This window comes from Equus asinus, chromosome 15 (assembly GCF_041296235.1).
Source record: "Equus asinus isolate D_3611 breed Donkey chromosome 15, EquAss-T2T_v2, whole genome shotgun sequence".
In the NCBI taxonomy this organism is placed as follows: Eukaryota; Metazoa; Chordata; class Mammalia; order Perissodactyla; family Equidae; genus Equus; species Equus asinus.
In genome coordinates this window covers 2,354,228-2,368,901 of record NC_091804.1, presented here as the reverse complement: position 1 = coordinate 2,368,901, position 14,674 = coordinate 2,354,228, and the positions used below count along the sequence as shown (strand labels likewise).

General features: G+C 42.0%; 1 protein-coding gene across 5 annotated transcripts in view; it reads right to left on the bottom strand.

Annotated features, from left to right (window-relative positions):
• Positions 1 to 14,198, bottom strand: part of NAPB (NSF attachment protein beta) — a 45,146-nt gene extending 30,948 nt beyond the window's left edge. The window contains exons 1-3 of one of the 5 annotated variants that reach the window (XM_070485470.1): positions 13,975 to 14,132; positions 11,116 to 11,218; positions 3,561 to 3,640 (exon numbers count right to left, since the gene is read on the bottom strand). In XM_070485470.1, coding sequence (XP_070341571.1) covers positions 3,561 to 3,609 — 49 coding nt within the window. In that variant the 5' untranslated portion in view covers positions 3,610 to 3,640; positions 11,116 to 11,218; positions 13,975 to 14,132. Of the gene's footprint in view, positions 1 to 3,560; positions 3,641 to 11,115; positions 11,219 to 13,974 lie in introns of all 5 variants that reach the window. The other 4 variants (XR_011494513.1, XR_011494515.1, XM_070485469.1 and 1 more) reach the window with 4 other exon arrangements.
• Positions 14,199 to 14,674: the final 476 nt, after the last annotated feature.

The window sequence follows — 14,674 nt, the reverse complement described above, 5'->3', positions numbered from 1 at the left end:
TCAGTGCCTGTGCCATGCTGGTGGTTAAATATTTTCAAAACTGCCTAGGTACTCTTTTTATCTTGCACAGAACAAGAGTTGAACCTGGGCAGAATGGCTCAGGAATTTGTCCTGCCTCTTTTCCCTCAGCTAAGCCCAGAAACCTGAATGGGAATTATGTGGTTACCTCTGGAGAGGGGTTAGGACAAGGGATGGCAGCTGAAGCTTTAGTGGGATTGAATGTTTTATTTCTTAAAAAGAAATTTAAAGTAAATGTTTAATACCAGCAGTGGGTACTTAGGCATCTGCCACTACTTTCTGTACTTTTCTGAATGTTTATGACAAACCGTTTTTTAAGTACAACAGATTCTGTGATATTCTTTTTTTTATGCTAGTTTCATAAACTTTATTTATTGAGGTCATAATAGTTTATAACATTGTGAAATTTCAGTTGTACATTATTATTTGTCAGTCACCATATAAATGCGCCCCTTTACCCCTTGTATCCACCCCCTGACCCCCCTCTCGTAACCATTAATCTGATGGGTTCTGCCTAAGAAGAGTCTAGTAATAATTTGGATTTCCCAAGTCAAGTGCTTAGAACAGCCTGGCTCCAGTTACACACGTCCTCCCTCTTCCACCAGTAATTTCATTTTACACAGTTTCTCTATGTTGACTGTCCCAGAACCAATCATGGTCCATCCATTCCTGGATGAGTGTAATACCATAGTATCCAGGCTCGCCCAGGCTATCTCCTTTCCCCAGGCAATACTAAGAGCTTTAATTTTAAAATTTCGTGCTCCCACCTTCCAAAATTAACTGCTGGCTGACTTTTTCACTCTGAGCACTCATTTCAATCACTGCTAACAAATGCCAGCTCGACCTCTCCAAACTTGGAAGTGTCTTTAAAGGGGCATATTTTATTTAATTTTTTTTGAGGAAGACTAGTCCTGAGCTAACATCTGCCACCAATCCTCTTTTTTCTGAGGAAGATCTGCCCTAAGGTAACATATGTGCCCATCTTCCTCTATTTTGTATGTGGGACGCCTGCCACAGCATGACTTGATAAGCAGTGCACAGGTCCACATCCGGGATCCAAACCTGTGAACCCTGGGCCACCAAAGCAGAGCACGTGAAGGTAACTGCTACACCACTGGGCCAGCCCCTTAAGGGGCATATTTTAAACCAAAGTCACACAACTTCTCAGGGTCAATTTTCTCAATGGTAAAACTGGTTTAATAGCCTGAGAGGATGAGTTCTCAAAAACTGACTATCATATGAGTTAGCTTAATCTTTATAAAAGAACTTTTAAAACTATCAAGAGATGCAGTGGTGTTATGATCACCATCACTGCAACATGGAAATAATTCTAAAAACCTAGTATTTATGCATTCACTACACAAATATCCTGAGCATCTACTATCTTGCAGGCATCATCTACTATGTTGCTGACACTAGTCCAGGGGCTGCAAATATAGCAGAAAAGAAACACAAAAACATCCTGGCTTTCTAAGGTTTACATTCTAATGATGGACAGCACATAATAAAAACACACAAACAACATAAATGAATAAATACATTTCATTTATTTTGGTTAGATGGTGATGAGGACATTGTCGAAAGGGGAAGGGGGTTTCCCAGAAGGAGAAGATTGCTATCTTTAAAAGGGATGGCCGGGGAAGACCTCACAAAGAAGACAACATTTGAAGAAGGACCTGAAGGGAGCAGGGAACCAGCTATGCTCTATTTGGAGAAGGGAACGTCAGAAAGACGGAACAGCACATGCAAAGGCTCTGAGGAGGGGGCCAGGTGAACCAAGGGAGTGGGTAGGAGATGAGGTCAGAGACTGGAAGGGACTGGGGAGATCAGGTAGGTCTGCGAAGGCCACTGTTAAGGACTTCAGATTTTATTTGAAATGACATAATTGGACTTATGTTTTAACAGGATTACTTTGGTTTCTTCATTAAAACAAACTAGAAAAGTACAGTAGCATGGAGATGTCAGCCCAGGAAGAGACGACTTCAGTGGGGGAAGACACAAAGCCTCCTGAGTTATATAAATGTTAACAGCCCTTCTGAAATGGAATTTCCAACGGTTAGAACATCTGGTCACCAGATAAAATACATAAGTGGTCTTTTTAGATAAGATCACTTTTTACCTATGATTACAGGAACTGAACAAAAGATGGGAATGCTGAGACAATACTCTTTTCTCCTCCATTTTTTTCAACACATTATAATTCAAGCATTAAGTGCATTTTGAAAACATAACATTTCCCTTTTACTCAAAACTAAACCTATAAAGAATTTTAGAGCCAGAAAGGACCTTTCAGATTCATCTAGTTGAACAGCATTTGCTTCATTGAAATGATTTTAGTGTCAGCCTTAAAAGCAAATGAGTAAATCAACACACTGTATTCCTTAAACTTACACAATGTTATGTGTCAGTTATAGCTCATCAAGGCTCGGGGGGAAAAAGCAAATGGGGAAACGGCCTTGTAGAGGGCAATGGCCCAGTTTTAGATCATGCAGCCGGTGCAAGCTGGGCTAGAGACCCATGCCTGCTCTGGCTGAAAGTCCTCTCCATTTTCACTACAGAAACACCCTATCGCTGGGCCATGACAAGCCTCTTTTTCCAGGGGTAGGGGATGAATTTGTTTCTCTAATCAGTGTTAGAAAGAGCAATCCCCTCTCGGATGAATAAAAAGAATAATTCTGTTGATTTTGTTATGTGTAATTTCACTGGGAAAGGCATTACTTTAAAGAATGATGAGTCTTATGGGATTTATATAAATAACACCCCCACTGTCACATTTCTCAATGGAACCACAATCAGTTATCACAGTGCTGTTCTCAGAGTAAGGAATGGTTAGAAATTCTCAAACAATGTTTAGGTAAAGAAAAGCAGGCATTTCTCTTTACCCTACTTGTTTTCAATGAGTTTTACTACAGTTTTCAATCCTTATGGTACTGGATTTAGTTGAGCACTTTAGTAAGAAGCAAAGATTACTCTTCTTAATTCCAAGTTATTTTTTTTTTTTAAAGATTGGCATCTGAGCTAACATCTGTTGCCAATCTTTTGCTTTTTTTCCTTCTTCTCTCCAAAGCCCTCCAGTACATAGTTGTATGTTCTAGTTGTGAGTGCCTCTGGTTGTGCTATGTGGGACGCCACCTCAACATGACCTAACGAGCGGTGCCACGTCTGCACCCAGGATCCGAACTGGCAAAAGCCTGGGCCACCGAAGCGGAGTACACGACCTTAACCACTCGGCCATAGGGCTGGCCCCTAAAGTAATTTGAACACTTTTTAATTACCACATGTCTATTGTATTAAGTGGTTTATAAAAACTAAAACAGAAATAGTGTCTGTGCTTAAACTTTAGCCAGGATTTCAGGTTTTGTTCACTTAGATCAAGGTCCTTTTCTCCCAGCCCACAGAGGCCACACCAGTTATTCAGCACTGACACCTGTCTCAGAGCCAGCAGTCTTTTTCTAAGGGGAATGCAGCCAGTCATTTCCTCCTTCAAAATGAATTTAAAGTTATTTATCTGAAATGTAAACAAACAAAAACTTTATACATACCACTCCAATTTTTAGCCATCTTGAACATATTTGCAGCTCTGGTATACATTTCACAAGCTTCTTCTATTCTTGTGTTTCCTCTAAGAAAAATTTAAAAATGAGATTAAGTTTCACCATAACCATCCATGTCCCTAATCCTCCCTCCCTCCCTCAAATAACAGACATTTAATGGGCACTTACTATGTGCCAGATAAGCATTACAGAATCTTAACAGCTGCTAAAAGGTGGTGATATTATCTCCGTTTTCCAGATGAGGCATATGAAAGTAAAATAACGAGCTCAAGGTCACACGGCAAGGATGCCAGAGAACTGAGACTCAAAACACAAACCTGGCTGACCCCAGAGCCCACATTCTTAACCACAGTCCTTTCCACACATGAAAACTGAAGTTCTAAGTCAGTCTGAGAAATCAGAAGTACATTTTTCAAAGGAGATTAAATTTTGAAGGATAAGGACATCTTTACCTTGCTAATTTCCAAGAGTTTAACATTATGTTTATTCATACTTAAAAACAAAACCTGAAGCCAGAGCATAGGAGAAAGCGCCATGCTGTTTCACAGTTGTATTATCTATCGGCTCTGGCAGGGGACAAGCCCTTCTCCAACGTGGAAGGGGCCTCAGGGTCCAGCTCCTCACCCTATGTGGAAATGCATTTTTCAACATCTTGAGAGGAGGAATTCCATTGCTGCTTCAATGCATACTGTTCTGGAAAGCTCTTCACCAGGTAGCTGATTCCATTGACAGACAGCTTTAGCTGCTTAGAAATTTCTTCTTACATAAAGGCAAAAATAATCCTAACTTCCATCAGTTTTTTAATTCAACCTTGTTTTCACTAAGCTAAGCTAAGGCCTCTCAATGAATGATGTTTCTCTATCTTGTCTCTCTACATTATAAACATAAAATAATCAAAGAACCAAGACAAAGTAGACTGTGCAGTACACATAATGAGGAACTCAGAGTGGAGTAGGCTGTACGGACTAAGAGACAGGAGGGGTCAAGCCTGACCCTTGGAGAGTGGGCACAATATGAATATGAGTGAATGCACATGTTTATGCCAGGAACTCACATAGGCTCCAAAGTCAAGCAGAGGGTTATGCACAGCTGAGTCCCAGTGCAGCCGACCTGAGCATACATTTAGGCTCAGATGTGCCTCGCGCCTTAGGCAGTAACTACTAACTGACCCTAGGCTAGTTCTTTAACTTCTTTGGGCCTCCGTTTTTGCATGTGTAAACTGAAAATAATATGACCTATACTTTGGGGTTATTATGAAGATCAAAAGAAATAATCCAACAGTTTCCAATGCAGGGTTTGACTGAGAATAGGTACGCAATCAGGATGATTATTATAATTAGATTCATGTATTGAAGGCATACAAACTTTAGGGAATATTTGTACATCTGATAAGGGACTTGTATTTAGAAAATACAAAAAACTCATACAACTCGATAATAAAAACACTAATAACTCAATTAAAAAATGGGCAAAGGATCTGAAGAGACATTTCTCCAAAGAAGATACATAAATAGCCAATAAAGACATGAAAGGATACTCAACATCATCAGGCATCAGGGAAATGCAAATCAAAACCACAAATGAGATACTACTTGACTCCCACTAGGGTGGCTAGAATCAAAAGACATAATAACAAGTGTTAAAGAGGATGTATAAACCAGAACTCTCCTATACTGCAGGTACAAATGTGAAACGGTACAGCTGCTTTGGAAAACAGTTTGGCACTTGCCCAAAAGATTAAACACAGAGTTACCATATGACCCAGCCATTCCACTCCCGGGTACACACCCAAGAGAAATGAAAGCATTATGTCCACACAAAAACTTGTATTCAAATGTTCACAACAGCATTATTCATAATTGCCAAAAAGTGAACTTAAATGTCCATCAACTGATGAGTGGACAAATAAAATGTGGTATATATATACAAAGGAATATTACTGGACCATAAAAAGGAATGAAGTACTGATAGACACTACGACATGGATGAGCCTTGAAAACATGTTTAGTGAAGACGGTCACAAATGAGCACACATTGTATGATTCCATTTATATGAAAGGTCTAGAATAGGCAACTTCACAGAGAGAAAACAGATTATTGGTTGCCTACAGCTAGGAGTACTAGAGAAAAATGGAGGGGCAGGGTATAGTTTCTTTCTGGGGAGATGAAAATGTTCTAAAATTGAATGTTGTGTTGGCTCCAAGCTCTGTGAATATACTAAAAACTACTGAATTGGACACTTTAAATGGGTGAATTGTATGGTATGTGAATTATATCTCAATAAAGCTGTATCCCCCCTCCCCAAAAACATCTTTAGGTGCTATGTCACACAGTGAATGACAGGATGGCAACAATCACATCCACAAACTGTCAGAATAACCAAAGCCTTCTCTCACACCTTCATGTCCCTTTTTCATCACTTCAAATCCACGTTTTTAAAAAAATACAATTAGATAATTTCCCCAGTGGAAAATTCCTAACATGAGAGAGTTTTCAATCTTAGTCATAGCTCCTTAGAGCTAACAAAGGCTTGTCACTTTCTTGTCTCTTCTTTTTCTAAAGCGTACTAGGAATTCTGAACTATAATTATAGTGCAATCATTCTTATTAAAGGTTTCCAAATAAAACTAGCTTAATTAAAATGTACTCTATCCTATTATTTTCAGAGATAGATTCAGCTAGGAATAATAGAACGCCTATATTATGCTAGGTTTTATGACGGATATTTCCACATACAACAACCATGAAAGACACTATCTCCATTATACAGAAGAAAAAACTGTATCTGGAGGTCAATAGCTTTCCCAAGGTCATCCAGCCAAGGTCAGCGGTGGTGACACCTGACTTCAAGTTCAGTGGTCTTTTTATAAATATAACGAATGAACCCTGCTAGACTCAAGACCCTCACCTCTACTAAAACAGAATCACCAGAAATATTTTCATTTTAAAAGCACTAGAGAAACTCACTTGTCAGAAACAGAACTTTAACAATTCATGAAAAAATGTACTTTTGAAATTACTCCAAATGTATACTGTTTTATATTGTGAAAGTTAACTTTTATAAGTTTTAAGGGCAAATATTCAGAATTCACATTCAAATAATTCGACTGATTGTTATCTAGAGTCCCTATGGTGAAACAGAAGATCCTTGAAAACAGAAACAAGTCTCTGTGGGGGAACCTACATTATAGTGATACAACATAAGTACATGACCACAAAATGAGCCCAATTATTTTGGGGGATTATGGTATCCTGACCTTGAAGGAGAAAACACTTTCTCTACTACGAAAGAAAACAGTGACCGGCCTGCATAAGAACCACCATCAACACTCCCTCTCCCTCAAACCACCACAACCAACCCCCATGCCCAACCCCCACCATGCAGCCCCAGCCGACACCACCTCCTCTCAATTCCAGGGGCAAAGCCGACTCTCTCTTTTTCTTGGTCATGCTTACTCAGGAAACATTCACTGAGGTCAATATGTGTTAGAAAATACCAAAGAAAGTTCTTGCCCATGAGGAGATAAGAATGCTGAGGAAAGAATATTAAACTTCAGGGCTGGAAAAAATGTGACAGTGTCCAACCCCCACCATGTTCCACTGAGAAAAGATGGTCACAACCACAACATGTCCCATCAGGAGCCAGTGAACAGTAGAGGCATGCCTTGAGCCTGGCCTGCAAGTCCTCGCCTCTCTGCACTACCCCATCCTGCCTATTCCCATCGAGATGTCTGGCGGAAAAAAAAGTCAACCCAGGAAAATTATAGCCTGTTATTTCAAAGAGCTCAGATGACATCCTACACACAGACAAATCATTGATCTTTTAAAAACTAATCTTCAAATAATCTGAAGTCTTGCTTTGTCCTCATCTTGAATAGAACTATTTTGGAGCACTGTAAAACACTGCCAACCATACTACAGGCTCTTTTACAACTGTGGGTGGGAGGAGGGAAACTTTTTTTTTAAGGAAGATTAGCCCTGAGCTAACTGCTGCCTTCAAAGTAGATTTCGTGAAGACTAATGGCATACCGATCATGCCATGTTCCTGGAAGAAAAGGTGGCAACTGCAGAGAAACAAACAGAGCTGTTTCTAAAATCACAAGACAGTAGAGTAGAAACAGCATATAAAGCGACAGTGACAGTGCTGTTGTGATGTGAAAGCAGAACTAGAGACGAAATTCAGCTCTAGCATCAGAATACCCTGAAGAGATGTCAAACTTTGTCAAAAGACTGAACACAGGGATCGTTTTAGTTGTGCCTGGGACCCTCAGGGGAAAACCCCACCAGCTCCTTCTCCTATTTATGAGCAACACCACTTTAGCCACTAACTAGACTGATGCTCTGAGGAGAGGGACCAGCACAGGGCCTGGCACACAGGCCTCAATAACCAGGTGGTCTCAGCTACACCTTACTGGTATAACTGACTCAACCCAGTTAAGGCCTCTATATAAACTTAAGATTCTGGCAGGTGGGTGCAGAGAGCTACTCGTCTCATGGCCACCCAAGAAAGCCTCATAAATAAGTGCCCTTGCTTATTAAATCCACCACCTACCAATCTGGAGGGATTAGCCTCTTTCTTCGGTTTCTCTTTGCCCTCAGTGTATGGGGGCTAGCTTCAGATTACACCCAGGAACAACATTTTTCAAGAAACTCAAGGAGAAAAAAAGCGTGAGCCAAGGATTGTATAGCCAGCCAAGCCATCCATTATGCACCATTGACAGAAGCAAGAATTCAAGGCACACTGCAGTAACTTCTAACTAAGAGATGACTAGGGAACATCAGTAAAAAGACTGGTGGTGGTGGCACTGAATATGTTTTGCTATAGATCCAAGACTAAAATAAGTAAGGGACAGGGGTAGAAAAGTAATATGAAAACGTTTGTTCTGACAAAGTACAAATAACTGAATCCTCTCCTCCACATGCGTGTGTGCGCACATACACACACCCCTTGGAGAAAGGGGGAAGTAGAATATACTCACTGACTAGCACAGAGGTAATGGGTATTTTCCAGAACAGACAAAATACTAGGTGCCTAAGTAAGGAAAAGGAACTAAGCTTATTAAAAAAGACTCATAGTACAATGGTAACCAGTAGAACAAAAATACAAAATTTCCTAAATAAAAAGGAAAGAAAAGAGATCATATGAAGAAAAATTGCAAATGAAACGTAATACATAAATATATAGTAAATATATAACAAAATATGACAGAATTAATAACCAATCATATACCAGTCATACCAATAATGTAGATGGCCTGAAGATTTTTAGATTCGTTCACAAAGCAAAACCCAACTCTGTGCTGAATATGAGAAATCGAGAGACACAATTAAAATAAAGCTATTCCGACAGGCTTAAGATAGAGAGATGGTCAAAAGTATACCAAATTTATCAATGAGCTTTTGTTAGATTTGTTCTAGCAAGAAAAAACCCCAAAACCTCCCAAAGGCTTCTCTCTTACTCACTTTACCTGTTTCAGCAGGCTGGCTGTGACTCTGCTGGTTCTTTCTCTATGGGTCATCTTTTTTTATTCTGGAATGCAGCCCAATCTGGTATGCACTCTTCTTATGACAGAGAGAAAAAACCATGGCAGAAGCACGGGATGGTCCCTGTAGCTTCTGCTCAGATAGAGCATGCATCCCTTCCACTTACACTCTTTCAGTCAAAGTCAGTCATAGGCCAGGATGGGCTCGATGGGGAGGGGAAGTGCACTCTTCCCAGAGCTGGGCAGCACAGGTCACATGGCAACAAACAGAATGTATAATGCTCTTACATAACACAGTCCTAAAGCAGACAAATGCAAATAATAAGGCGGCAGGGATTCCTACCCTGGTATCAGACAAGGCAGAATTTGGGCTTAAAAGTACCAAATAAGATAAAGAAGTTCATTTCATAAACCTATAGATACAATTCATAATGAAATTATATTAGTCATGAATATCTATGTACCAAAATATGGTAGCCAGCTTTTTAAAACAGAAACTACAAGAGATGCAAAGAGAAAGACAGAAATATAAAAGGGGCCATTAATATCTCTTTTAATACAAAGCAGGTTAAGTGGACAAAAAATAAACACAGACATGAAAGACCTAGACAACATAATCAATAACTAGATCTTAGGGATCTCTATCAAGTCATACACTCTGATAAGAGAAAATTCCCCCTGCTTCTCAAGTGCACATGGACCATTCATGAATGCCAATCATATATCAGGTGGCAGAGAAAATCTCAGTAAGGTCTCTTACCATAATGAAATAAAACTAGAAATTAATAATAATATACAAAAAAGGCCCTTCCACCTGGAACAATACCCTCAAACAAGTCTTAGGTCAAAGAGGAAATGAACTAAAATAAAAACACTAGCTATCAGAATCTACTGGACATAATTAAAACATCAATATAATTTTAAAGGAAAATTCATCCATGAATATTTGGATCCATATAAATTAAATACCACTCCCATTGCCCCAAAAAAGCCAGAGGGAAAAATGAAAGAAAGTAATAAAGGTAAAAGCAGAAATTAATAAGGCAGAAAACTAGTAGAACTAATAAGTCAAAATATTAGTTGTTTGGAGAAAAAGAATCAAAAGAATTAAAAAAAGGAGGAAAGCACAAATAAAAAAGAAGTGACAAGAGGGAAATAACTACAGAAATAAAGAACATTTTTAAAAGTTATAAAAGACTACTTTGCACAACTCTGCAAGTAAGTTTTAAAACTTGGATGAAATGAATAACTTCCTAGGAAAAAGTAATTTACCAAAACTGACCTCAGCAGAGAAAGTTTAAACATTACAAATCTTAGAGGAAAAAAGAGAAAGTTATCAAAGAAATACCCACCAAGAAGCCCAAGACAGTTTCACTATACAAAAAAAGGATTCTAAGAGGATTCTACTTAAACCTTAAAGACAAGAGCACAAGAAAAAAGGGAAACTTCCAAATTCTTTTTATGAGGCAGCTGTAACATCAATACTTCAATCTGATAAAGACTATACACAAAAGAATTGTAAATAAAAGAATTTGAAATGAAATATTTAAAAACAGAATCTGATAGCTGATTAAGAAATAACACATTATAAATCCAGAGAAGGTATTCATGGTATTCAAGGACAGTTCAACGAAGATATCCATTAATTAACATATTAATAACTAAGGAGAAAAATCATGTTTATCTCCACATATATTGAACAGGGTTTCAAAATACAACTCTTCATTCAATCCCTAATGAAAATATCCATTAAAACATGAATTGACAGATACTTCCTTACCTTGAAAAAATATTTTAATACTTTAATTCAAGAAAATATTGATCCAATAATTTGTAAGATTTTAACTAAATTTAATTTAAAAAACCTTTACTTATAATAAGCTCCATTTAAATACAGAAATGGTTAACATTCTGAAATTCTACTTCCAAAGTTTCCTTACTGAACTCTAAGTATCAATCACTGAAAATTCTTTAAAGGTACAAAAGCTTTACTGAATTTATCATCTAATCAAATGAACACAAAGTGAAAGCATAAGGACAAGAGAATAAAGTTTCCTATACCTAGCGCGATCCTCTGTCCTGGTTGCATGGACACTCTCGCTTTATACCCATTTTCTTGGCATCTCAAAAATATCCCAGTTTGGACAATATATTCACGGCCACTCTATAACTCACAGAAACAGGGAAATATTTGAAAAAATTTAAAAGTAGAATTGCAGGTTTAAATATGTTATTCACATACAAAAGATAATATTTAGAGAATGAGAAATAGGTAAAAGAAAATGCAAGGCCGTGTAATAAGCTTCACCATTTTTATCAGAATCGATAGACACTATCTAAAATTAATAAATCAGGAAGTCGAAGTATTCTAAAATTATTTAGAATTATAGTGGTAACCATCAGAAGAATTAGAAAGAAAGTTAAAAGATTTAGGACAGGGGAGACAAAGAGAAAATTTCACTTTAACAGTGGTTTCTTGTGATGTTTTCATCCCTTGGCAGCTCTGTTCCTGCAAGGGGGATGTGGGAAAGGAACACTGACATCTTGCCGACAAGCAAGGGACTTGTGCCTTACACACAGAAGAAATACAAGACTGACTCTTTCTCAGAAATATACGATGCACATTTTCATCTAATTTTACTGAAAGCAACAAAAAAGGAAGAGATACAGAACAGTAGTAAAAATACAATATCGCCACAAAACCAGTGTCAGGCAGTGGATAAACACCGAGTGAAGGAGATGAACTCCTAACAGGTTTTAATGTGCAGTTAGGATGCTGAGAATGAGTCTGTGATGTGAAATACATGCAATATGCTGGGCAGCTTTTAATGGCTGCTACAGCCTCAAAACAGCATCCCCTGTTCCCATTAAAGCACTATCTGGTCAGCTCTTAACTATGTGGGCTCAGAGCATACTGATGATAGTATGTATGTTACCTTGTTAATTCAGGAGGCTGACTCAGAGACAGACTACCCGGCTTTAAATAAAGGATAACAAGAAAACGATTAGCAACGAAAATGGGAAAATTTTACAGCTAAGGAAGTGGGGGCAGAGTGAAGTAACATGCACTCCAGCCGAGAAGGGTGATGAGACGTGCAAGTGATGCCAGACACAATGTAGGATTCTAAACATTTAAAAGTGACACAGAAACTATCTTCCTATTGTAATTGACAGAAACTAGGCCTGGTTTTCCGCTTCAAATAAGTATATAACACTATTAAAACTCACAGAACTCTGAGTATTCTTCCTCCCTAAGCTTTCCTGGAGCCAAGTATTACTGAAAATAACCGTCCTCCATGGTATAAACAACACTTACACAGTACAAAGCTCTTTCAGATATTTTATTTCATTGAGAGACCAATGATCCAGCCCAAAAGGTCTCTGGCTCTGAAATCCTGGAAAAAAGTCAATGTGTCTGGCTCTCTGCTTCCTTGATAAATAACTGAGGCTGACAATTTGGATGAATATGCTAATCAAGGTTTCACAATCACGATTTCCGACAGCACTAAACATTTTACAAGCAGACTCACTGAACCCCCATGATGAGATGTACTTTTATTACCCCCATTTTATAGCGGAGGGAACCGAGGCGCAGAGAGGCTAAGCAACTTGCCCCAGGTTCCAAAGCTAGGTTAATAAACTGACCCGCACCCAGGTCAGATCTGGGACGCAGTAACTTTGTGCGAACCGAGTGTGAATGGTGAAGATGAAACTTTTATTATACGGCCTGTCAATGAAACAGGTGATCAACAGTCAAGGAGAAAAGAATTCTTTAAAAACAAAAAGGCTTTTCAAAATCCTTTTAGAATCACTGGCTCAGGATTTGGCCTATTTTCACGCAAACAACGCAACACCCCGAGATGAGCATCGAGCACCAGAAGGCTTTTCTCCTTCGTCCATTACAGGTCCTCTTCCCGGAAGCACATCCTGGCTTGAAACACGCAGCGACATTAAGATCACCTCCTCGCATGAGGTACCACGACACTACTATTTTACCTCAACAGCTTTTACCAGTTTTGCGGATCAGAGAAACGAAGGTCCTGGTGAGAGCACCAAGCATTAGGCAGCGCTCCTTCTGTACTGCCATCGCCTTCACAGGCAGCCAAACCTGAACCGACCGCTAAGCTCCAAACCACACCTGCTCCGAGAAACGCAGGAGCCCCCGGGGGCCCGCACAGCGCGAGAGCCCAGCCCGGGCCGGGGGATGGGGACGCCCCCGGGGGCCCGCACAGCGCCGAGAGCCCGGGCCGGGGGATGGGGACGCCCCCGGGGGCCCGCACAGCGAGAGCCCGAGCCGGGGGAGGGGGACGCCCCCGGGGGCCCGCACAGCGAGAGAGCCCGGGCCGGGGGAGGGGGACGCCCCCGGGGGCCCGCACAGCGAGAGCCCGAGCCGGGGGATGGGGACGCCCCCGGGGGCCCGCACAGCGAGAGAGCCCGGGCCGGGGGAGGGGGACGCGCGCCGGGGCCCACACAGCCCGAGAGTCCGGCCCGCACCCGCGCGGAAACGGCCGGGTCTGACGCATGGCGCCGCCGCTTCTCGGGGGTGAAAGACGCTGCGTAGTCGGGCGGACCTTTTGCTTTCAAAAGGAAAAACAAAAAGCCGCCCGCGCTTTCTGCGCCTCTCCTCGCGAACAGCTGAATCACGCACGCAGCGCGCACGGCCCTCCCGAGCGCAGCCGGCGCAGCCCGCCCCCGGGGCGCCGAGCTCGCGCCCTGCCCGAGAGCCCACAAGGTGCGGGAAGCTGCGGGGGCGCCGCGTCCCCCTCGCCGACGCCAGGCCGGGCCGCTCACAGCCCCTGGGACCCCGCGCCGACGGCCAGCGCTGGGCCGACGCCCGTGGCGGCTGCAGGGGCGCGGGGGCGGCGGCCGCGGAGGGGCCCGCGACCGAGACCCCTCAGGGCACGCGGGCCTGGAGCTCACCCAAACAGCCCTCGGAGGAAGGAGTGGGAGGCCTTGACTCGCTTCTCGGCCTCCGCCATCAACTGCACCGCCTCACGCTCCTTCCCCGCGTTGTCCATGTCGCCCGCCGCCGCCGCCACAACCTCCTCAGGCGGCTCGGACGCGCCTCCCGCGCCCTCGCCCTCCTCTCGCAGCGGTGGGGAGCGCAGGCGCGGCGCGCGGCCTGTCGGGATTTGTAGTCCGGGGCCTGGCGGCGGCGCTGCGCCGGAGTCGGGTGCAGTTCCCAGCTGGCTGCAGAGCCTGGCAGCGCGGGAGCCGAGCTTGAAGACCGCCCGCGCCAGGGGTTTTGGGGCGGGGAGGGTGACCCTCTGCAGGGAACCCAGGCCAAGGTAAATCTTAATCTCTTAAGTATAGAGGTAATGGAAAATGGCCCGTGGCTTGCGGTAAAGATCACCTCAAACACGCAGCATCACGTTGGTTCAGAAATCCCTGCTCAACACGACTGACACATGGCAATGGGATGGATGAAGAAATGGGGCAACAGATTAGAACATTTAACCTACGCCCCAGCTCCGTAAAGGGAATCTAAGGCAGTCACTGAAAGCAATTTCATTAACGTTGTGATGCCCATCCACCCACCCACTCGCAACAGCTGGCAGAAAGAGCTATTTTTATCTCCAGAGCAAGACGTTCAAGAATGTACCATTTCTGCCAATGTAAG